Source organism: Perca flavescens, chromosome 3, assembly GCF_004354835.1.
Source record: "Perca flavescens isolate YP-PL-M2 chromosome 3, PFLA_1.0, whole genome shotgun sequence".
In the NCBI taxonomy this organism is placed as follows: Eukaryota; Metazoa; Chordata; class Actinopteri; order Perciformes; family Percidae; genus Perca; species Perca flavescens.
Genome location: NC_041333.1, coordinates 24,313,494 through 24,338,621, shown reverse-complemented (window position 1 = coordinate 24,338,621; position 25,128 = coordinate 24,313,494). Strand labels below are relative to the sequence as shown.

General features: G+C 40.5%; 2 protein-coding genes across 3 annotated transcripts in view; one reads left to right on the top strand and one right to left on the bottom strand.

The window, feature by feature from the left end:
- LOC114552498 (tumor necrosis factor receptor superfamily member 19) overlaps positions 1–15,219 on the top strand; it is a 28,903-nt gene extending 13,684 nt beyond the window's left edge. Inside the window, exons 6-10 of one of the 2 annotated variants that reach the window (XM_028573346.1) lie at positions 206–370; positions 10,588–10,713; positions 10,909–11,011; positions 12,627–12,910; positions 14,311–15,219. In XM_028573346.1, coding sequence (XP_028429147.1) covers positions 206–370; positions 10,588–10,713; positions 10,909–11,011; positions 12,627–12,910; positions 14,311–14,315 — 683 coding nt within the window. In that variant the 3' untranslated portion in view covers positions 14,316–15,219. Of the gene's footprint in view, positions 1–205; positions 371–10,584; positions 10,714–10,908; positions 11,012–12,626; positions 12,911–14,310 lie in introns of both variants that reach the window. The other variant, XM_028573345.1, reaches the window with a different exon arrangement.
- Positions 15,220–17,104: 1,885 nt separating this feature from the next.
- LOC114552445 (mitochondrial intermediate peptidase) overlaps positions 17,105–25,128 on the bottom strand; it is a 29,579-nt gene continuing 21,555 nt past the window's right edge. The window contains exon 19 of the mRNA XM_028573238.1: positions 17,105–17,802. Within this exon, the coding sequence (XP_028429039.1) occupies positions 17,702–17,802 (101 nt within the window). The 3' untranslated portion in view covers positions 17,105–17,701. The remainder of the gene's footprint in view (positions 17,803–25,128) is intronic.

Here is a 25,128-nt window from a genome sequence, read left to right as displayed (position 1 = left end):
GCTGAGGAGTGTCATATATTATGAAATAACTGCACCATGTCATGGGTTATACCATGCCTGCTATTCATATGAGATAAGTTCTTCTGTGTTTACTCTGGTTTAATATTAATTCCCCTGTCATGTGGAAAATCAACAAATCAGTCAACATTTTAGACCCTGCTGTTCAGCTGTGTTTCACATTCATCTCTCTCTGCCTTCTTTGCAGGCAGCGGGCGAGTGAACCTGGTGCCGCTGCCCTCGGTGGTGACCAGCCCGCGGGACATGGCCCTGGCCGCGGTCATCTGCAGTGCTCTGGCCACTGTTCTGCTGGCCCTGCTGGTCCTTTGTGTCATCTATTGCAAGAGACAGCTGCTGGAGAAGAAGCCCAGTGGTGAGTCACAACATCTGCGTGCGCGTGTTCATATTTTCTTGTGAATGTCCAAAAAGTGTATCTTATGGGCTTCTTTAAAACAATTTAATAGAGTGGTGCTTTGAAAAATGTATGCAGGCTTAAGACCAGCGCAGAGGCCTAAACTTTTCCTGCACCACTGCAACTGCTCACTATGGAGGCAGTGCATTTTTCACAAGCCAGGGTTGCATGTGGTTCCATGCAGCGAGCATTGAACTTTGACCCCCTCCCAGGTTCTGGCATTTCAATGCACAGCCAATGAATCTCTAGTACAAATTGTTCTCTAGTCAAGATTACCAAAATGGAGGAAAAGCTCATACTTTACCATGTATTACGAAACATACTCAGTTGTCAGAAAGACCAAACAAAGAAGAAATACATAGTGATAAGTTTTTTCAAATGTGTTATTCACAGTTTGTAGCTATATACAAATTGTAGCTATAAGCAAAATATTTGTTATTTTTGTATTTCTTTGTGCACTGAAGGGATGAATGTTGTGTAAGAAAGAGCTAACTACATGTATATTAAAATATGAGTGGCACTTATAGAGCCCTTAATAACGTAAATAAAGAGGAGTATATTCAGTTAGATGAGCATGATTTCATAGCTCTTTTTTTAACCAACCGGATTGCCAGTTTCTGTCAGTTGTGCTCTCCAGTGTTAAACCCTGATTGTTGCATATTTGTAGGAACTTGTATAATTAGCAGCATTCTTGACGCCAAAAGCGTTGAGTTTGTGAAACGTCCCCGGGCAAAGAAGGAATCACAATAAGTTTCCCTGGTAAGCTTGCCTGAAACAAAGAGTGTGGTAGAAGTTACCAAGGCATTACCAGTTATGTGTTTTTCTTACTGTAATGGTGTGAGGTGAATGCACAAGTTAAATACTCTTCACTCAGTCCAAACATGCAACCCTTCAATGCAAGCTGCTACAAAACACTAACGGTTGCTTTTTAAATTATACAAAAGAATTTTAATCGGCTTCATGAACAGAGAGGGTTGTGAGGCATTTCCCAACACATAGGAGTGCATGTTAATTTAGTCAGATAAGCACCACAACTGGAGCTGTGAGGATTTCACTTATATCAATTACACCAAAAGTTCCAGACTGGTTTCTGTTGTTATTCTTAATAGATGTGAAGCATTTCTTCTATAAATTAGAAAGGTACCAACTTCTAATAAGGCATTCTTTATAAAAGGCAACATTTTGAGTTGCCAGGTTGTGGAAAACTTCTTTGGCTGTTTTTATCCCTTTTGTTTGGTAATAATTGAAGTTATAAATGTTGGTAAGCCATAACTAAATGCTTAAAAGGTTGTTAATAAATGCATTTTCGTTCAGAAGATAAGAGGTTATGTAAGGAGATGGCAAACCAGAAGTTATTTTAAAGGGCTTGTAACTGATCTGAAAACATTAATAAACAATGAATTAACAATTAATTAAGACAATTTATGAAGCCATCCTAAAGGATACATTATTATTATTATTATTATTATTATTATTATTATTATTATTATTATAATAAAGTGGTACCAGTAGAAGATCTCTGCTGTACAAGGACAAGGTTTGTTAAATGTCTTAGTCTGGGGTGTAATTACAATCTCACTACTCTTATAATGTGCATAAAATTTGGCACCGATCAACATTAATTTCCAGCGCAAAGGTGAACCTGCAACACATTTTAACAAGAACGCACTGACTTTCTCACTGTGGAGAAAGGACATATGATAAGATAATATGACTTGACTACCACTAGCAGTTCATCCATCCATCCATCTTCGTCCGCTTATCCGGTGTCGGGTCGCGGGGGGCAGCTCAACAGGGGACCCCAAACTTCCCTTTCCCGAGCAACATTAACCAGCTCCGACTGGGGATCCCGAGGCGTTCCCAGGCCAGGTTGGAGATATAATCCCTCCACCTAGTCCTGGGTCTTCCCGAGCCTCCTCCCAGCTGGGCGTGCCTGGAACACCTCCCTAGGGAGGCGCCCAGGGGCATCCTTACCAGATGCCCGAACCACCTCAACTGGCTCCTTTCGGCGCAAAGGAGCAGCGGCTCTCTCCGAGCTTGACTGAGCTTCTCACCCTATCTCTAAGGGAGACGCCAGCCACCCTCCTGAGGAAACCCATTTCGTGGATCTCCTTTCGGTCATGACCCAGCCTTCATGACCATAGGTGAGGTAGGAACGAAAACTGACCGGTAGATCGAGAGCTTTGCCTTCTGGCTCAGCTCTCTTTTTTCGTCACAACGGTGCGATTTGAATGCAATACCGCACCCGCTGCGCCGATTCTCCGACCAATCTCCGCCCCATTGTCCCTCACTCGCGAACAAAACCCCAAGGTACTTGAACTCCTTCACTTGGGGTAAGGACTCATTCCCTACCTGGAGAAGGCATTCCATCGGTTTCCTGCTGAGAACCATGGCCTCCGATTTAGAGGTGCTGATCCTCATCCCAACCGCTTCACACTCGGTTGCGAACCGATCCAGTGAGTGCTGAAGGTCGCGGGCCGATGATGCCATCAGGACCACATCATCTGCAAAGAGCAGCGATGAAGCCCACCAAACTGCAACCCCTCCCCACCCGACTGACTCCTGTCCATAAATATTACAAACAGGATTGGTGACAAAAAGCAAAGGCCAACCCTCACCTGAAACGAGTCCGACTTACTACCTGAGAACCCGGACACAGCTCTCACTTTGGTCATACAGAGATTGGATGGCCCTGGTAGACCCCCTCACCCCATACTCCCGAGCACCTCCCACAGTATCTCCCGGGGGACCCGGTCATACGCCTTCTCCAAATCCACAAAACACATGTAGACCCGGTTGGGCATACTCCCAGGCTCCCTCCAGGATCCTTGCGAGAGTGAAGAGCTGGTCCGTTGTTCCACGACCAGGACGGAATCCGCATTGTTCCTCCTCAACCCGAGGTTCGACTATCGGCGAACCCTCCTTTCCAGCACCTTGGAGTAGACTTTACCAGGGAGGCTGAGAAGTGTGATGCCCCTATAATTGGCACTCTGGTCCCCCTTTTAAAAAAGAGGAACCACCACCCCAGTCTGCCACTCCTTTGGCACCGTCCCAGACTTCCATTGAAGAGGCGTGTCAACCAGGACAACCCCTCCACACCCAGAGCCTTGAGCATTTCTGGACGGATCTCATCAATCCCGGGGCTTTGCCACTGTGTAGTTGTTTGACTACATCAGTGACTTCCGCCTGGGAAATCGGCGACAATCCCCGTTATCCTCCAGCTCTGCCTCTAGCATTGAGGGCGTATTAGTCGGATTCAGGAGTTCCTCAAAGTGCTCCCTCCACCGCCCTATTACCTCCTCAGTGGAGGTCAACAGTGTCCCATCCTTACTGTACACAGCTTGGATGGTTCCCCAGTTTTCCAGAAACACTTTGGTGCCGACCAAAGTCCTTCTCCATGTCTTCTCAAACTTCTCCCACACCCGCTGCTTTGCCTCTTTCACGGCAAGCCCTTCGGCCCTTCGGTACCCTGCAACTGCCTCCGGAGTCCTCCGAGATAACATATCCCGGAAGGACTCCTTCTTCATAACTGGTGTCCACCACGTTGTTCGTGGGTTACCGCCCCTGAGGCACCTAAGATCCTAAGACCACAGCTCCTCGCCGCAGCTTCAAATGGAAACTTTGAACATTGTCCACTCGGGTTCAATGCCCCAGCCTCCACAGGGATGCACGAAAAGCTCCGCCCGGAGGTGTGAGTTGAAAGTCTGTCGGACAGGGCCTCCTCCAGACGTTCCCAATTTACCCGCACTAATTGGGCTTACCAGGTCTGTCCAGAGTCTTCCCCACCCCTGACCCAACTCACCACCAGATGGTGATCGGTTGACAGCTCTGCCCCTCTCTTCACCCGAGTGTCCAAACATACGGCCTCAGATCAGATGAAACGATTATGAAATCGATCATTGACCTTGACCTAGGGTGCTCTGGTACCAGGTACACTTATGAGCATCCCTATGTTCGAACATGGTGTTCGTTATAGACAATCCATGACTAGCACAGAAAAACAAACAACCACTGTTAGATCAGGAGGCCGTTCCTCCCAATCACGCCTCTCAGGTGTCTCCATCATTGCCCACGTGTGTCGTTAAAGTCCCCCAGCAGAACAATGGAGTCCCCCACTGGAGCCCCAAGTCAAGGTCTCCAAGAAGGCCGAATACTCCGAACTCCTGTTTGGTGCATATGCACAAACAACAGTCAGAGTTTTCCCCACAACCCGCAGGCGTGGGAGGCGACCCTCTGTCCACGGGGTAACTCCAACACAGCGGCGCTCAGCCGGGGCTTGTGAGTATCCCCACCCCGCCCGGCGCCTCACACCCTGGGCAACTCCGGAGAAGAAAAGAGTCCAACCCCTATCCAGGAGTATGGTTCCAGAACCGAGACTGTGCGTGAGGTAAGCCCCACCAGATCTAACCGTAGCGCTCCACCTCCCGCACCAGTTCCGGCTCCTTCCCCACAGAGAGGTGACGTTCCAAGAGCCAGCGTCTTCTGGTCCGTCGAGGCCCCTGACCTTCACTGCCACCCATGTTTCCTCCCACAGGTGGTGGGCCCATGGGCTGGAGAGATGGGAGCCATAGCTTGTTCGGGCTGTGCCCGGCCGGGCTCCGTGGCAAACCCGGCCACCAGGCGCTCGCCGACGCAGTTCATTACATTATTTTCCAAAATCGAAGAGAAAACTAATCTAAAATTGCATTTTAGCCACTTTTGGTGAATTTCACTGAAAAAAGTTGGCAACACTCAGTCATCAAAACTTTGAGAAGCCCTGCTATAGTATGCCATAAAAAAGTCAAATGTAGTATGGCATAAAAATGTCATAGTACGCCATTAATATTTCAAATTAATGTCTTAGTATAGTATGGCATGAAAAATGTCTTAGTATAGTATGGCATAAAATGTCATAGTATGCCATAAAGAATGCCATATTAAAGTATGTCAAAAAAATGCCATAAAAACTGTCATAGTATAATTGTAATAAAAATGTAATCTCAACTTAGCCTCCTCTTGGATACAGTCGTAGCTTACCAACGAGGCCTGCGCTGCATCTCCCTTTCAGAAGCATTGTAATCCAGTTGAAGGGCAAGCTGTATGCATTGGGTTGAGTCTGTCAACAAATCTGAGGCTGACGCCCCATTCATACCAGCCAACATTTAGGTTTCAAAATACGGGAGGGTGGTACATAAATATATCACCAGATTAATTTATATTTTATTTAATATTATGACATCATCAACATCAATCACAGAAACAGATATCAATTAATAACCTTTATCATTTCATGATTAAATATTAATAAGTTTGCCTATGTATACATTTTCTTCTCAGTTAATGTGTTGTTGTTGAATGCTTGTTGTTTAATGCAATTTTGGTCACTTTCCTGGTGACTATCAGATATAAATGGAAACTGCTCAGTCCAACTCTGCTTTAATCTGCAGGTGTATTTAGATTGTTTTAAGCGGAACAATGCCTGCTCTGCCATTTTGACAACAGTTAAGCTAAGGCTGCTTTCAGACTGGAAAACAGCGAGCCGGCGATTTTCTGCAGGGTTGTGCGGCAGTGGGAGTGTCACTTAAATGGCTCATTTGTGTAACGTCCTCTTGTGTTGTATTCTTTAACCATCCAATGTAGCACAAGACTTTATATTTCACAGTTACTGTTTTCCGTCAGATCATTTATACATCAGGACGTTCCCGACCGCACTTGAATGCAGCTCCAGTGCTTTGTGTAACAGCTGAATGTCCGCAAACCACAAACTCCTGGGCAGTTCAGTGCTTGTGTTTGATGTTTTAAAACTTTCTTGTGGTAAATCTCTAGAGCAGTCTCTAAAGACATGTTTTTCTAAATCTACACCTACTCTTTTAGTCACAAGTCGAGCAGAGCTAAATGATTTGCTAAGGAGAGCTGAATTCATATTGCACAGAGTGAGGCAAAATTATTATTTCAATGGTTGCAAACCAAGCAAATCGCTGGCTCTGAAATTAAAACAAAGTGAGTCCAGAACTACTATCAATAGTATCCGCACAGACCGAGGTATCTCCACAAATCCTAAAGATATCAACACCCCTTTCCAATCCTTTTATTCAAAGTTGTCCTCCTACAATCCAGATCTGACACAGTGCCAGGAGTTCCTAAAGAGCTAAATCTGCTTCTTCTTGACCCAGAGGAGGCAGAAGAACTGGGTCAACCTATTACGTTAGAGGAACTTAAATCAGCATTAAAAACCGTTAAAGGGAAAACGCTAGGATTTGATGGAATTCCATCAGAACTTCTTCCACAGTACTTTGACATATTAGGACATATCATTTTACAAGCTTTAACCTCGGCCATAGAGATGGGTACTTTTCACCAACAAACCAACACTGCACTTATTTCTATTATACCCAAAAAGGGTAGTATGTTGACTATATACTGTACATAAAAAAAGTAGTTGAAAGGTCATAGTATAGTATGTCGAAAAAAGTCATAGTATAGTATGTTAAAAAAGTCATAGTATAGTATGTTGAAAAAAGTCATAGTATAGTAATGTTGAAAAAAGTCATAGCATGTAGAAAAAAGTAATTAAAAAGTCATAGTATGGTATGTCGAAAAAGTCATAAAAAAGCCATAGTATGCAAAAAAAAAGTCATAGTATGTCGAAAAAATGCATTACAAAGTCATAGTATAGTATGTTGAAAAGTTTAAAAAAAAGTTATAGTATGTAAAAAAAAAAAAACATTAAAAAGGTCATAGTATAGTATGTCGAAAAAAAGTCATAAAAAAGTCATAGTATAGTATGTCGAAACATAGTATAGTATGTCAAAAAAGTCATAGTATAGTATGTCCCAAAAAAAAAAAAAAAATCATTGTATAGTATGTCCAAAAAAGTAATTAAAGTCATAATGATATTTGGAAGGATCTGTGAATAAAGGAGACCAATATTTGGTCAAGATTCTTCTTGCAACCGCAAAAAATGGCATCACTAAGAACTGTCTCCAGATTGATGCACCTGAACACAGAAAATGGCTGACTATTATCAGTGACATTCAAATGATGGAGAAACTCACATATAGATTAAAAATTTATGGAAGACTCATTTTCTAAAGGCTGGGATTAATGGCAAATGTACTTGGCAATAAAGACAAGTGTAAAATATTGCTTGTATGTAATGTATAATGTCCCCCAACAGGCACTGTTCTCCCTTAATTTCTCAACTTCCATCCTTTACTCTCTATTGCTCTCTTTCCATCTTTTAACTATACTTCAAAAAAGCAATAAAGGAAAGTTAAAAAAAAAGTAGTATGTCGAAAAAGTCATAAAAAAGTCATAGTATATAGTATGTCGAAAAAAAGTCATAGTATAGTATGTTGTCAAATCATAGTCATAGTATGTCAAAAAAATGCATAAGAAAGTCATACTATAATGTGTTGAAAAGTCTTAAAGTCATAGTATAGTATGTCGAAAAAAGTAATTAAAAGGTCATAGTATAGTATGTCAAAAAAGTCATGGTATAGTATGTCGAAAAAAAGTCATAGTATGTCGAAAAGGCTAATGGTATGCTGAAGAGTTGAAACCTCAACCTTTATAGTTCACATTCCTGAAGACAAAAAAAACAAACCTAGTATAGTGTGTGGGAAAAAAAGTAAAAGTGTAGTATATTGAAAAGATATGATATGCTGAAGTAGTTGAACCCTCAACCTCCAATCTTCTATTTATTTTTTTTTTTTTTTTCAGCAGCTTATCTCACTGAGCTATTTGTGATGCTCCCAATGTGTTGGTCCGGCATTGTATTTATTGTTCACATTACTGAAGATAAAAAAAATCATAGTATATAGTATGTCGAAAAAAAAGTCATAGTATGTCGAAAAAGTCTTAAAAGTAATTGTATAGTATGTCGAAAGAATGCATCAGAAAGTCCTAGTATAGTGTGTTGAAAAGTCTTAAAACAGTCATAGTATAGTATGTCAAAAAGATTAATAAAAAGTCACAGTATGCTGAAGAGTTGAACCCTCAACCTCCAATCTTCATTTTTTCTCTAGATGTTTATCTCACTGAGCTATTTCTGAAGTACACAATGTACTTGTCCGGCGTTGTATTTATTGTTCACGTTCCTGAAGACAAAAAAAAAAAAAAAAAAAAACATAGTGTGTTGAAAAAAAGTAAAAGTGTAGTATGTCGAAAAGATTAATGAAAAGTCATGGTATGCTGAAGAGTTAAACCCTCAACCTCCAATCTTCTACCTTAGTTTCAGCAACTTATCTCACTGAGCTATTTGTGATGCACACGAAGTTTTGGTCCGGCATTGTATTTATTGTTCACATTACTGAAGACAAAAAAAGTTATAGTATGTAGGAAAAAAAAGTCATTAAAAACTCATAGTATAGTATGTTGAAAAAAGTCTTTAAAAGGTCATAGTATAGTATGTTGAAAAAAGTCTTTAAAAGGTCATAGTATAGTATGTTGAAAAAAGTCTTTAAAAGGTCATAGTATAGTATGTTGAAAAAAGTCATAGTATAGTATGTTGAAAAAAGTCAAAGCGTAGTTTATGATTCTTTTTTTTTTTCTTTATGAAAAGAATCATAAAAGAGTCAGGCTGTGTTTAAGCTGAACCCACAACCTAAAATTTTCATTTTATCTCTAGCAGATTAGGTCACTGAGCTATTTGTGAAGCTTGTAAAGTATTTGTTCGGCATTGTTTTATTGTTCACATTACTGAAGCCAAAAAAAGTCATAGTATAGTATGTTGAAAAAGTAATAAAGTCATAGTATAGTATGTCGAAAAAATTCATAGTATATTATGTCGAAAAAAGTTGTATGTAAAGAAAAAATTATAAAAAAGTCGTAGTATAGTGTTAAAAAAAAAAGTTATAGTATGTAAATTAAGTCATGGTATGTTGTAGAGTTGAACCCTAAACTTCCAATCTTCCTTTAATCTGTAAGAGCTTATCTCACTGAGCTGTTTGTGAAGCTCGTAATGGATTGGTTCGGCATTGTATTTATTGTTCACATTCCCGAAGACAAAAAAAGTCGTAGTATAGTATGTCAGGATAAAGTCATAAAAAGGCAAAGGATAGTATGTTGAAAAAATCTTAAAGTCCAAATATAGTATGTTGAAAAAAGTCGTAGTATAGTATGTCAACAATACATAAAAAAGTCATAGTGTTGTCATAAAAAGTCATAAAGAAGTCGTAGGCTATGTCATAAAGTCATAAAAAAGTAATAGTGTAGTAAGTCATAAAAGGTCATAGTAAATATAGTATTTTCATAGTATAGTATAGTCATTAAAAAGTTGCAAAAAAGTCATAGTATAGTATGTCCTGAAAAGTGCAGCAAAAGGTCATCAGAAAAGGTTTTAATGCCACCATAAGTACACTTATGCGGAATTTGCCTTGGTGAAAGGAGCATACACAAAAACAAACAAACAAACAAACAAACATACTAAACATTAATATGAAAAAAAAACTACAGAAAAATACAGAAAACAAATATTTACAAAATAACTGTTGCATAAGAAAGAAAAAAGAGGCTGAAGTCATAAAAACGTCATAGTATAGTATGTCATAGAAATTAATAAAAACGTTATAGTATAGCATTTCATAAAAAGTCATAGTGTGTCACAAAAGTCAAAGTGTATATATAGTATGTTGTTAAAAAGTCAAAAAAGTAATAGTATAGTATGTCATAAAAAGTTATAGTATGTCATAAAAGTCATAGTATAGTATGTCATAAAAAGTCATAAAGAAGTTATAGAATAGTATGTAAAAAAAAAAAAATAAATAAAAGTAAAAAGTTTCATAAAAAGTCATAGTCATATCTTATGTAATAAAAAAGTCGTAGTATAGTATGCCCTTAAAAAGATCATAGTTTATTATGCCATAAAAATGTCATTAAAAAGTGAAAGTATAGTATGGCATAAACATGTCATAAAAGTTTTATAAAAATTTAATTTTTTTATTTTATAAAAGCATCAAAGTAATAGTATAGTATGTCATAAAAATGGCAATTAAAAAAAGTCATAGTACATTATTATACAGTATATTAAACATTTTTATTTTCTTATCAAAAGTACGGAACCAGTTTGAATGAACACTTTTGTATTATACTGTAAACAATATTATTATAGTTTCTCAAGTGCCCCACCCCCAATGTTAAACAGGTGATTATGGCCGTGGTTTCAGTGGTTGGCTGTCTTCAACATGTTTCCTCAGCAGCCTCTCTGAGGTCCCAGGATTGTCCCTACAGTGGAGCAGAGCTGTCCTGCCTGGACCCACGCTGGCTTCACGACTTTCCCCAAAGACCCTGCTGCCAGTGTCACCTGGTGCCTGGACACACCTGTGGTAGGTTGTGGATCAGACTAAAGAGATTTTATAATACAGCTATAGCCAATCAAACAACTGATGTCTATAAGGAAAGCATTGTAACTTCAATGGTGTACTGTAGAGTGGCCTTATTGTTCCTTTTAGACTAGGAGGAGATGGCGTGTGGGTGAATTTCCATTTATGTGAAATTGTATATGTGTGTGCGATGTTCAGGTCCAGTCCACTTAATCCCACCTCTGTACTGTGATGAAAGCTGCAGTCTGGGCCGCAGCCTGAACAACAGTCCTTTCCAGTCCCAGATGAGCCTCAGTGACGGGTGAGGAACTGTATGCTCACAGGGCTTAAAGTATTCCGGCACCATGCCGGGTCTCCAACGTGCGGCTGTGAGGGAAAAAATAATTATTTTTGAGTCAATTGATTTCAACTACCAATCATATGAGAAGAACGCAGCTCTAACTAACGCAGGGCTTAAAGTACTCGGGCCTGGTGCCCGATTTCTGGCGTATGACTATTAAAAAGTAAATAAATTAAAAAGTCAACATGGGATTTGTTTTTGATGCGCTGGATTTAGCCAATCATCAAACTTCCACCTACAAATGAAACGAGTTCTAGCCAATCAGATGCAAAGTAGGGCGGGTCTTTGCCGAAAAGCGAGAGTGCAGTGTGGTCTCCGTGGTAACGCGGCTAAAAGAAAATGGAGGAAAAGTTTATCAAACTTGGAGCATGTAGATACAGTTTTAGTTGAGAAAGGAGTTAAAAACAAATGGCGCTGGGTATGAATAGAGGACAAGAGGAAAAGGGTGGAGACGGGAAGCCGTTTAGCACTTGGTGCCTAAAATTGAGGGAGCCGGGTGCTTCTGCAGCGCATGTTCAAGGAAGATACTTGTCAGTACTTCAGTAAGAAAGTGCATGCTAGTCATTAGATGCTAGTCACAAAGCTTTGGTCCGTGCACTCAGTCATACAAGTACGTTACCGGCAACGACGGCTACCGCTACCACTGCGACTGCGCCTTTACTGACCGACCTTGTTTGTGATACAAACAATACGTTACTGTGTGCACGTTCATAGCGGAACACGATTTGGCATTATGGCCACTGTGTAAAAGCTATCTGAAGCCCAAACTGCTTTGACAAAGCTGTCTGTTTGGAATCAGCATGGCAGTTATATAAACATAACGGTTTAGCTATATGAAAAGCTATACAATGCAACGTTTTTAATAAATGTACATGACAACTAATATCAACATGGACAAAATCATGAATGTACTAATTCAATTTTTTGATGATGACCTGGCCAAAGTAACAACACATCTAGAAAGTTTAGTTTTCACAATGATTCATTGTAGGATTATGATATTATTGCAATATGTAAATCAACATTGACTCTTAATTTAACATATGGTTGGAAGAAGTAAAAATTGTTCCAAAACTTTTTACTTCTTAAGAATTATGACTTTTATTATTGTGTAATGTAAGAAGGACTTTAACTGTTTTGCCAATTAAATTAACTTTAATGAGTGCATATTGATGATTGCATAATCCAATTACCATCATGTAAACAAATGCATGCCTTTGCAAGGTATATAAGTTACGGCTTACATAGTGTATGGCTCAACATATAGAAGATATTCCTGTAGCGCAACTAGTCCCAACTGCATTATATATTATACTGTATACAACATGTAAAGTAAGGAGCGTACTTGTGTTAATACACTGAGAATAAAATATACATAAAATAACTTCACACACTGTTATTACCCATTAGCTATTCTTAGCTACGGTTTGCTCAGGGTTCTGTAAACATAATTTAATGGGGTTAATTAGATTGTTTGAAGCGCTGAGAAAAAACGGAGGCATCTTGCACCACAGGGTGTGGCTGCGAACAGATTCATGGGAATAATAACCACAGTGTTCTTTATTACGCTCACCAGAAATGCACATCAGGATGAGGAGGGCACCCCAATGCAGATGGGACACCCAGAGTCTGTCTGCACAGAGGCTGGTGGGATGAGAGGGAGTTTAGAGCTTGCAGAGTGTTTTGGGCTGCCTCACTGCCATGCTGAACATGCAGGGAGACTGGAGGTGGAAGAAGAAGAAGGGGATGAAGAGGAAGGGTGCAAGTCAAGGGAAAATTCACCTGAGAGGTCCAGACAGAGACACAGTGAAGCTGTGACCGATGCACTTCTTCCCAAACAGCACTCATCAAGTCAGGAAGGTGAGCTGACATATTGCTCTCATACACAAGACCAGAAACCTATGAATATTCTTGATTAATTATGCATAATTTCCATTTTCTAGACACAAAACTGCACACACATTTCTATTGAGTCCCCTGCTCATAACCCCCCTGGATATTAATCAGTTTTCCTCATGAGTGTTAGGCTAGGTGTGTTAAGACACTCCCTTGGCATTTCAAATTAGTTGCCTCAAAGCAAACTGCTAAATGATCCGCGTATTCTTTAGAGTGTCAAGCAAAGAGGCAAGTATGTGAGAGCAAACTTCAAAGAAGAAAACATGGCCTCTCCCAGTCCAGAAAACACAGAGAAAGAATGTATAAAATAAATACTGTAGACCCTCTGAGAGTGTGTAGTATTTTACTAGTTCCAACAGACATTAAAGGGTACCTACCGTTTTTTTCAACCCTATTTTCCTATGTTTTTGTGTCTGATGAGTGACTGATGGAACTGATGGAAACAACAATCTTTGAAATTGGTCCAGTATTAAGCGAGATCGCTGCAGTCGGCAGCGGCGAAACAAGCTACAATGTAAGTTATGGGGCAATTGTCCATTTTGTATTTACCTTCACAAAAGTGCTCGTTTTGCCACTGACAGGCTCAGATTAATATTCTATGTGTCTGACGTTATGGAAAGGATCCCTTCAGAGATAGACCTTTAAAAACTATTTGAAACCTTTTTTGTTTGTTTAACCAACATATTTTCACATGTAAATCGGTGAACTGTGTTCATTTCAACCAAAACTAGAGTTGTGATGGTTGGAAAAGCGGAAAGACGACCCAAAACGGCTTTTGGTAGTTTTATTTTGTTTCCGTCGACTTTGAATGAAGTATATTTATAGTATAAACAAAGGATCTTACTCTTTAACAGAAAGGTCGACCTCCTTAGAAATCCTTTCCATAATGTTGTCAAGACACAGAATATTAATCTGAACCTGTCAGTGTCAAAATTAGCACTTTTGTGAAGGTAAATACAAGCTGGACAATTGCCCTATTAACTTACATTGTAGCTTGTTTCGCCGCTGCCGACTGCAGCAATCTTGCTTAATACTGGACAAATTTCAAAGATTGTTTGTCACTCAGACACAAAAACATAGAAAAATAGGGTCCAGGTTGGAAAAACGGTAGTCATCCTTTTAAGAGATTTTCAAACTGCCGCATGTAATTAACTCTTAGGCTCCCGTTTTATGGTCTGAGACATTGGTGTGTGTGTGTGTGTGTGTGTGTGTGTGTGTGTGTGTGTGTGTGTGTGAAGAGCAGATACCACAAGGTCTTTGATGTAGACAAGACTATCCTGTTTTAAGTCGGCCGCTGGCCGGCTCTGAGTAGATACGTTACTAATCACTGCGTGTCTGTGTTCCTCTTCCTGCTCTCCTTCCAGGATGACATGGATTTCTTTGGCTCGTGTTCCACCCTTGAAACACCCTGGACTCAACAACAGCCGCGGCCAGATCCCAGATCAGATTACTCCCCCCCCACCACCACCACCACCCCCGTACAGACTAGCAGCAGCCACTCTCAAATGTGGTCGTGCCTCCTCTTCAAAATGCCTGCCGCTGACCTCCGAGCCCCTCGTCAAAGGCTCCAAACAGAATATGTACATAAATGCAAAAAAAAGCACTGCTGAGGAAAAGCAAAGCACGAGGGCAAAGGGATAGAGATACACACACACGCATGGACACACAGACACAGAATGTGAACTTGTTGGCCCAGAAGGTGAAATCGAATGAAGTTCAAACGTCGACAAGTATGACTTATTACCGCGGAGCAAAGTGAATCAAAATGAGCCTCTGCTCTGCCTCGAGAATGTCTCGCATCTTCACGTGTAGGAGACCATAAACTGTACCACTGATCTAACAGCTGGTGTTATGAAGCTTTTGTGTGTAAAGGTAACAAATTTTAGGTGTGAAGAAATTAAGTGGCATAAGTGATTATGTTGCACATTGAAGACAATCTTGATAATATGGAACAAGTTAAGACAAGGAATGTTTAAAGGCCCTGGACACCCACACAGGTGTTTTAGTTATTCTGGCTGATCAGACCTCTTCCCAGGACTGTTTGGGTGTGTTTAGACTGATTGATTGACATCTTCCTGAGCCTCCTTTTAGCTTTGTTGCATCAGTTAAATGACATCTTTATCATCCTCATTGGTAGATGAAATTTGTGACGTAATAAGTTCCCATCAAAGCTCCGTCCCACCTTCAACCTGAGTAAAGCTGCAAAGATTAATCGATTAGTTGTCAACTCTCAAATTAATCGCCAACTTTCCATCTTTGATTCTAACTTCTCAAATGTGAATATTTTCTAGTTTCTTCTCTCCTCTGTGACAGTAAACTGAACATCTTTGAGTTGTGGACAAAACAAGACATTTGAGGACATCATCTTGGCCTTTTGGGAAACACTGATCCACATTTTTCACCATTTTCTGACATTTTAGAGACCAAACAACTAATCGATTAATCGAGAAAAAAAATCAACAGATTAATCGACTATGAAAATAATCGTTAGTTGCAACCCTAAACCTGAGCAGAGTCGAATAAGTCAGAATAAGTGAAATAACCTGTGTGGGTTTACAAGAGGCTTTAAGTGATAAATGTGTTGTAGATACTGTAAAATATTAAATAGGTCAATATTTTTTTTAACATAGACATGACTGACAATATGTTTGCTTTTCTTCCCCCAGTTATAGTGTTGATGGTTGTGATTGGTGACTTCCACATATTGTTTTTGTAAATAAACCACTTGAACAAGTTTACATACTGAAGAATATCTTTTCTCAATTCTTTAATGACTTCAAACAATGCCACTGAATTGTCTCTAATTTAGTTTTCCCTCCAAAAACGCTGAATCCTACACTTCCCATAATGCAACTCTGGGGGCTTAAACAAGTAGACTTTTTGGATGAGACAAAACAAGCATTTTCTAGACTGTGATGGCAAATTTTCCACATTTTAAAGACAAAACAGTTGATTATTCTGTCGTTGATTGCAGCCCTACAACTCAACTGTCTTTTCGTCAGATCCTTCCTGTTTTTCAAACTCATGTTCTGAGTTTGGAATACTTGCTTTTTATTTAAAAGCTGTTATTTCTTAGCCGTGACTAAAATAATCCCTGATGAGATCAAACTTTACAAAGATCCTCCAGAGCCACAAAAGACATACACTTAGTTGTACACCTAGCTAGAACTGATGCTGTCTTTATACAGCAGTCTTGCAATAAATCCTACAATTATGAAGGTTATAATGTTCAGTTTTTGTTGAAACTGGTTGAAAGGTGTCGATTTAACTTTATAATCACTTGGGTGGTGGTGGCGCGGTGGATATGACACGTTCCTTTGGTGTGGGAGATCTGGGTTCAATTTGCACTGTGATACATCAACCAATGTGTCCCTGAGCAAGACACTTAACCCCTAGTTGCTCCAGAGGTGTGCGGCCTCTGACATATATAGCAATTATAAGTCGCTTTGGATAAAAGCGTCAGCTAAATGTAATGTAACATCATTTTGGAGGATGTAGTTGAGGTTCAAAAACATCTAATGTAGTGATGCTTCGTATCCAGACAATCAGTCAAGCTGCTGCGTTGCAGCCTCTGTGTGGCCAGAGCCACTAAGCTCGCTGATGACGTGTTCACACCTTCAAAAACAATGCGAAGCTGCTGCCTTGCCCGCCTGCTTCGGGGCGAGGAAGACACTGTTTCAGGGAGCAGCTGCATTCCAAGCTCAGCTGATAATTCCTGGCTGAATCTGTTAAAACAGATGTAAACAGCCACTTTGTCAAAGAGACTGTACTGTTCTGGAGCATCTGTGTAAATGTGGAACAACTCCTTTATAAACCAAGCTACAAGAGGCTCTGCTTGATGTGTGATGTTTAAACAGCTTTAACACAGCGTGAAGTTAAAAGTACTTTCTACGCTATGTTGCAACAGCTACGACAATCCAAAAAGAAACTGACCACAACTTTGCCATTTCTGACTGAAAATTCATAACAAAGTGCTCTCACTCTGACCTCCACCGCACCAAACACTCGTCGTCCTCCTCCTCACAACTCCTGACAGACAAAACAGATGGAGCGGTATTGATTTAAAGTCTAAACAATGACCACGACAGGAAGAGCAGATTAAGTATTCTTCCTCTCGCTGATTTGATCAGGAAAAAACAATGTCCTGCTAGTATGTGAGCTGAACATTTATATTTAATGAGGAGATTGTGGAATAATGACAATAAAGTCAATTGAAATGACCAAAATCATAGAAATAGTGATTGTAGTGAAATGTATAGCGCTACGTTACATTACAGAGTACATTTTTCTGTTCATTTTTAACAATGTTGAGTGCTACAAAAAGGTGAAAATAACATGTACAAACTCAAAAGGGTTTTATGATCTGACCTGGCACAAGCTACTGCGGAATCTGTTGAAATATCATTAATGGTGACGCAAGGGAGTCCAGAGCATTGGGAAAATGTCTGTGACTGATACAGTTTACTAATCTGCAATAATCAATATTCAGAGATGACTGGGAGTTTTCAGGGTTTGTAGCAATTTAATTCTTTTATTCTTACCATATTACTTTATATTGACAGCAGAATTAGCCAGATACATCAAAATAAGTCAATGTGACTTTAAGAGGACAACGGCAATATATAAAATGCTGACTATTAATTTACAAAGTAAAGATGCTTAGTAAGAATGAGCGTGCACCCGGCTGCCACTTAGCCAGGCATCTGTGTGCTTCTTTAGTGCACAAGACCGTTTCCGTGGCGCCAGAGGCCTCTTTCAGCTTTCAGAGTCCATGATGAAGGTCTCAAAGTTTGGGCTGAGCTCAGACACCAGCGCATCCACAAAGTCCTCCATGGTGGGCTGTCTCTGCAGCATCCCTGTCACACAAAAACACAGAGCAGAAGGTTTTAGTGTGTGTGAGTGTGTGTGTGTGTCCAACGCACGTCTGTCTTTGGGAAAGAAAAAGCTCTGGCTGGGCACTGGGATAAACTGGTTTTCTCTTTTTCATCATCTCACCTCATTCTGACAGGAAAAGTGCAGCATTTAAGCAGAAGTCACTTCAGTGGTTTTACAAAACAGAGCACTCTAAGGGTAAAAAAAAGAAGAAATTGGCTAATAGGAGAATCTTTTAAGAAATCTTTAAAACCATGTGCTATTTTTATCCCACATTAAGCTAAAATGTAATTATGTTCATGCTGCTCCTGACACTTTGCTCCAATTCCAGTTATGCTGCAATGTTATCATCATTAGTATAGAATGTATTTAACAATGGCTTTATTTTTAACATTTGGATCTTGTAATTTCATATATCTGTTGGATTCTAATCAGTGTATTTTAATATGAAAACAGAAAAACTTTATATATTATATCCAAGCATTAAAGACCTCTCCCTATACTAAAAAGAAGTGTTTACATGCTCAGAAATTCAGAGCTTTGTGGATACCTCTAACAGGCCTCAGATGGTGATATGATCCAACGGACTGCAAGTAATAAAACACAGCTATGACATTCTCAACATCTTCTATTTCTGACTTTAACAAAACCAAAAAGGGATATAGTGCTTTATAGGGGTGATATTGAGCTCATGCACTCATACACATACATTCTCGTAACACCAGACTGCGACTAGTGCCGTAAGGAAATATGACTGTGCAGCCGGCGAGCAAGCCCTGGGAATGTCTGTCTGTGTTTTGAGAGCCTGTCTGCCAGCTCATGCGTGGAGGACTCCCTCGCTCGCTGTACAATTCAGCTGCACGCCCGCTTTGAAGTCAGTTCATTTCCCCTTCTCCCCTTGTGTGGCTGCCAATGTAAATAGGCGCTCTCCCCCTCCCCCTCTTTCCTGCATGGGTCACCTCCAACACACACACACTCAAACGCACACACTCAACACAAGCATGTCTGCACAGGCACGCTTGAATGGAGACAAAGAGTTTCACACAGCGATCCTGAACGCATGGACACAGAGCAAGATATGGACAGTCACGCACACGCACACGCACACGCACACGCACACGCACACGCACACACACACACACACACACACACACACACACACACACAGAGAGAGAGAGTCTACATTGCTGCCATCCTGAAACTGGCTCAGCAGGTAAAAACTAACTGAGCGCAGGTTTGGCCCGGCCTGCAGTGAACCGCCTTGCATGAGAGCACCAGAGAAGGGATTATCATCTCCTCTTACCCACCGGTCGCTCCCTGCCCCTTGGCTACAAGATGATACCAGCATACAGGGGTCCCTAACGCACTACAACCGCAAGGCCCCTGGATCCCTGGGAACAGGGCAGCCACATGAAAGTGATGACTTCCAACCATAAATGATAGTCCTAATTAAAGGGCTGCAAGACGTTTTTTTGCTGCAACTACTGTTGACGTCTATGGGATTTGATGGCCCCTTTAAAGTGGAGACCAAAATGTTATGAACAGCTCAAGCTGCATTATAGGCGTTAATACAGAGGATGTTGAGGCCAGCTTATCAAGTTGCACTTAAATCCATCTTCAGAGAGCTGGCATTGTGAGGAAATTTAATTCATTCATATCCATTTAATGATGAAAAACAAGACTCTACAGCCATGCTAGCATTTAGACAGCTTGTTTTCATGTGCTGTAATAATGGCTGACATCCACGACAAATGCTGGAATTGCAATTGAAAAGTATTATTAGCGATTTGTTTTGCAGCTTCAAACCCCAGCAGCCTCAACTAATTAACAAGTACATAACATGAGTAGTTAACGCAAAAACCACCTATATTTGTATTAGAAGCATTTGAAGGCATCGTTAACCAACCTTACTGATTTTCAAATGAAATGCTCCACTAGCTAGTCGCTAACAATAAAGTTGCATGCAATAAAACCAAAATGTCGAGATGGAAGACCCCTTAACATTACACATCGTTAGGGCTGGCCACCAAATTCAATACTTTTTAGGAACCCAACGAATTGCCTCTATAGTTTGGAGTTTTGAAAAATGCCTCGTCATTCAATACCAAATTTCAAGTAGTAAATCTCTTCAGTGTCAGTGAGCCAATAAGCATGCAGCATGCTTCTACCAAGATCTAATAATGCTGCTGATTGGCTGCGTGACGTTACACATAGAGGCACGCAGGAAAAACTAGGTTACGCACAGAGACAGGGCTCACGTTGCCTGGGTAAACCCTGACGAACTTCCGGCAAATTTGAGATTTGCTCTGCAAGTAGTCTGGTGAAGAGCCCATTCAAACCACATTTCCAATGTCCCCAAAATCCAGGCACCAATCACAACCGATGAGGCGGGCTTTACGTGACGACGATAGCGCAGCGACGGCGAGCAGCTCTTTGTTTACATTCAACACGATGGCCACTGAAGCGCAGCGTCACCCGGATTGTTGGTCTGATTGGTTGAAGGACTATCCAATGCGCCCAGAGACATTTGAGCAGCGTCCCTTGGTGACGCCCCCCTTTGGAAATGAACCTTTCCCAGACCTGCTCTCAGTTACAACTGAGAAGGGTCTGGTGTCAGCCAGACTAGGGCTCACGTAGTAGGAGCTGAAAAATAAATAAAAATATGTGTGCCGTAGCCTTTTTTGTTTTTAAAATGGATTTTATAAAAATTTGTATTGTTCAGGAAACGGTATCAAAGTCACGGTATTTTTTAACGATACCCAGCCCTACACATCGTTATCTGACACTTTGCTGTTTATGGTTGGTTACCAACTGAGAAAATAATGACATAATCTAATGTAACAAAAGGTCAGAGGTCAATCACAGAACAGCATCCTCAAAGCTCAGGGGCAGAGTCAAGGATTGAAGGGTAGTCATCTTCCCAAGTCACCAGAAGCAGTGTGCAGCACAAAAACAACATAATCACAGACACACATGTTCCAACATGACACTTGTTTACTTGGTTGATTTTTACAGCGTGTGAGCAGACGGAGCTGTGGGCTCAGCTACTAATTTGAACTCTCAGTCCACTGTCTGCAGCGTCACCAGCACTTTCTCTAATAGATGAGTAATTAGTAATTTCCTGACTGTGTCCACAGGGGGATCTGGTGTCTGGAGCCTCGCCTGCCACAAGTTAGTGTGTTAAACAAGCCGGGTTAACGTGACAAGAGTGATGAGAGGAGGAGGGGAGAGAAAGTAAGAGATGGAAAGGGAGGCGTGATCGTGAAAGAGGTTAGTCAGGTAAACAACAGCGCCTTCGCCGGCTTCTCATCACCAACAGGTTGGGGTGTCAGCACCTGGGTCTCACGCGGCAACCGACAGCAGATGAAAAGAGGTACAACAATAAGCAGTGAGTCTTTTCTCAACCCACATCCCTGGGAGAGTTTGAGAGGAATGCACAGATAACCTCAAAGTCATAATAACACTGTGGAGGAGTAGGCTATCTGATCAGAGAAGCTGCTTTCATAGATACACACAAGGAGGTGGGACTGAGTCAGGCGAAACAGACAGGGTACAATCAGAACAATGTAAAAAAAAAAAAAAAAAAAAAAGTGAGCACTAAAGCTGAAACTGGATGCACCACACAAGTTAGTGGTGCAGCTGTGCAAGGTAAACTACAGTATGAATCACAATAATGTGTGTAGAAACCGCTTACACTGCTACAACCATAAAAACCGAGACAGATTCTTTTGCACACATTTTTTTTCATTTCCATTTAAAAAGGATTGTCTCACCCAAATTCCATGAATGATCATAGCTTTAGATTTATTTGTCCAGGTTTTAAAATATGTGCCTCCACCGCAACACAATGGAGGTGAATAGAATTGTATTCGCAGTGCTCACAGCTTTGAAAGTTTACATCAAATAGTTCAACAGCAATGCGTTTGTTTGTTTTTCCCAGATACAGTGTCCCTACACACGGGTTCATCCACAGACCTCTCTGGAACTACTTTGGTATAAAGTATTCCCAGCCTCTATGGTTTACAACAGTTGACAGCATTACAGTGGGCAGCACTATACACTCACTCTTGGCGAGGCACCGAGGAGACGCAGAGCCAAACTAAACATAGGCTGTGCTTGTTGTCCATTGTTAGGAGAGCCTTAGGACAGAGGCTTTGCCGTGTAAGTCATCTCATATTTAAGAGTTTCCATTTCCATTCATAAGGTTACTGACACGACCATTGAGGAACAAGGCGTCTACCCATTACAGTTATCTCGGGGCCTGGAGTGTAGCCAACTTGGAAACTAGAGTTTGGGCAGGTGTTATAAGACAAATAAACAACAAAATATTTAAAAAACCAGTGGATCTTTCTAAACGACTGTATTCTCAGACAAACTGCTGGCCGCTGAACAGCACCACTGGAGCTATTGGCAGTTGAGTACCTTGCTCAAGGGTACTTCAAGACTTGTTGGGCGAAGCAAAGTGCACTACTTATTCTCTATCCCTGCCCAATCTTTCTAAGCTGGTGTGGGAACGTTTAAATCAGAGACCCTCTTCTTTAGCTCGACTTCCACGGCTTCTTTTAGTCTAAAATAGTTATTTTCTCAATACAGACCAGAGCAATTTATTTTATATCGACAGTGTACTTAAACATAGGTTTTGGCTTGTGCCACTTGCTTTAATAACAAATTACTAAACATGTACTGTAAATCTTTGTGAATATTTAAATCTGTTACCATGTCCTCCCTTCTGAGCGCCAAAAGAAGCTGCAACTTCTAATATTTTTCTAGAAAGTTAAAAAAAAACATCTTTCAAGTAAACAGAGCTTTATCTCTTACAGGAGAACATACACAGCATGCACAAAATAATTGATTTACTTAATGGGTGGTGGGCGATGGGTATCAGTCAAATGAAGACTTATGTGGCTGGCTAACAGCTCTGAGCTTTGCTAATGACAGCTCTGGGGACACAAACTCAGTTGAAATGTTTTAAAATTGCTGCACAGCCTGCAGCTACTGCTGGTTGAATTTATCAAACATCCGAGTTACTGCCTAGCAAGAGTTTTTCTGAAAATGGGAGTAACGTGTCTGATGACCTACATTTAAACAGATAAATAAACCGTATTCACATTTTGGGGAAAATTTTAAATATGGGTTTAATTTTAAGATTTTGATCTTTACTATCAAAATGCATATTTGACTAATGAACAACCTTTGGAGTAGTGCAGCTTTTCTACAAAAAAAAACGATGTATTTCTTGGTTCCCTGAAAGTAAGGGTAGCAAGTACTTTTACACTTGTATTGCTCTAATAGCAGAATGGAGGTTAAAAAAAAAAAACTGTATTCTGCCATTAGAGCACTAATAATCACTGGTGGAAAGTGTCTTTGACCAATCAGAGGGCTTAGCTGAAACTGGCTGTTTTATAAGAGCCATTGATCCCAGACCCTTGGGCTGGCTGCGTTCTGTTCTTTCATTATTTAATTGTTAGGTTTATAGGCCAATTACACCCACATGCAAGTTGAAGGGAGCAGCAGTGCGCCAATTTCTACATTCAAAAATGGGAACAGACTGCAGCGTGCAGTAACTTGAGCCTCTGTAGTGTCCTATTCCCTGCATGTGTATAAAACAATACTCTTACACCAACTAGCACACAAGAGCTCTAAGTCACTTAAGAGTTTATGATCACACATTTCAAAACATGTTTCTGGCTGCTTCAGAAGCTGTTCAGCTGCTGCTTGTAACCATTGGAAACATGTAGAGGTGTGAAAAGCAGTTACCTCTGTCAAACCTGGAGGCGAACCTCACTGCCTCTGTAATTACTCCTTTGAAGTTCAGGAAGCTTTTCCTACAAACAACACTTACAGACAGGCCCAGAAAGCAAGCAAGACAAGGGTGATGACAAACACTGCACAGGGAGGCTTTTTGTTGAGTAAGTGCCTTCACAAAAGAAGACAAACCTGCAATGTTATTGAGAATAAACCCTACACAACTCAGTAAACCAATCTCTTAATGTAAGAAAACTTTTCCCACCTAAACACGCATAAAATGAATCTGTATTAAAATGCACAATCCGATTTATGCAAGTTAATATGTTCACATTCTGAGAAATGTATCTACCTTGGATCTAACATGTTTTCTTTTTAAAGATTATTTTTTTGGCCATTTTTCAGCCTTTATTTCAATAGGACAGCAGAAGACATGAAAGGGGAGAGAGAGGGGGAATGACATGCAGCAAAGGGCCGCAGGTCCGCTGCGTCGAGGAGTAAACCTCTATATATGGACACCCGCTCTACCAACTGAGCTATCCAGGCGCCCCTAACATGTTTTTTTAAAGAAATGTTTATGCACAGGGATGATTTTTAGCTACGGAAGAAGTGTGACTCTAGTGGTGTTGGTCTGTTGGTCGGTCTGCCACATCAGACCTGACTGAAGTATTCAACTATTGTGTGGATTTACGTTACATTTGGCCATGTATGGTCCCCTAAAGATGAATCCTTCTGACTTTAGTGATGCCCTGACATTTCCTCTAGCGTCACCATGAGGTTCACATTTGTGGTTTTAAATTGACATATTTCAACAACTTTTGGATGAATTGCCATGAAATTGGCAGGAAATGAATTATAACTGAAGATTTACTCTGGTGATCGTCAGACTTTTCATCTAGCACCATCATCAAATCAAAACTTAACTCTGTTCCAATACTTTGGTTTATGAATAAATACCTGCAAAACTAATGACATCCCCATCAGCCTCAGCTGTTCATGTTCCACAAGCTAGGTCTGAACTTGGAAAAACAGTTCCTTAAACATCACAACCCCTATTTCTAATTGTTTTACATAACTGTATTTTATTTTACATTTAAGTATTTAACTATCTACATTAATTGTAAGATTTGTACATTTATCTATTAAATTATTTTCTCTAAGTTTTAATGGCAAGGCAAGGCAATTTTATTTATATAGCACATTTTAGCAACAGGGCAATTCAAAGTGCTTTACATAAAACATTACAGAGGAATTAAAAAAACGAATACAAAATTTAAAACAGATAAAATAGGAGAATAAAATTCACAGTGCAGTATAAGAAATTAAAGAAAAGCAACATCAAAAAGAAAGGTCTTCAGCCTTGATTTAAAATAACGGAGTTGCGGCGGACCTCCAGTTTTCTGGGAGGTTGTTCCAGATATGTGGAGCATAAAAACTGAACGCTGCTTCCCCCTGTTTAGTTCTGACTCTGGGGACAGATAGCAGACCTGTCCCAGACGACCTGAGAGGTCTGGGTGGTTTGTAGTGCAGTAGCAGATCCGAAATGTATTTTGGCCCTAAACCGT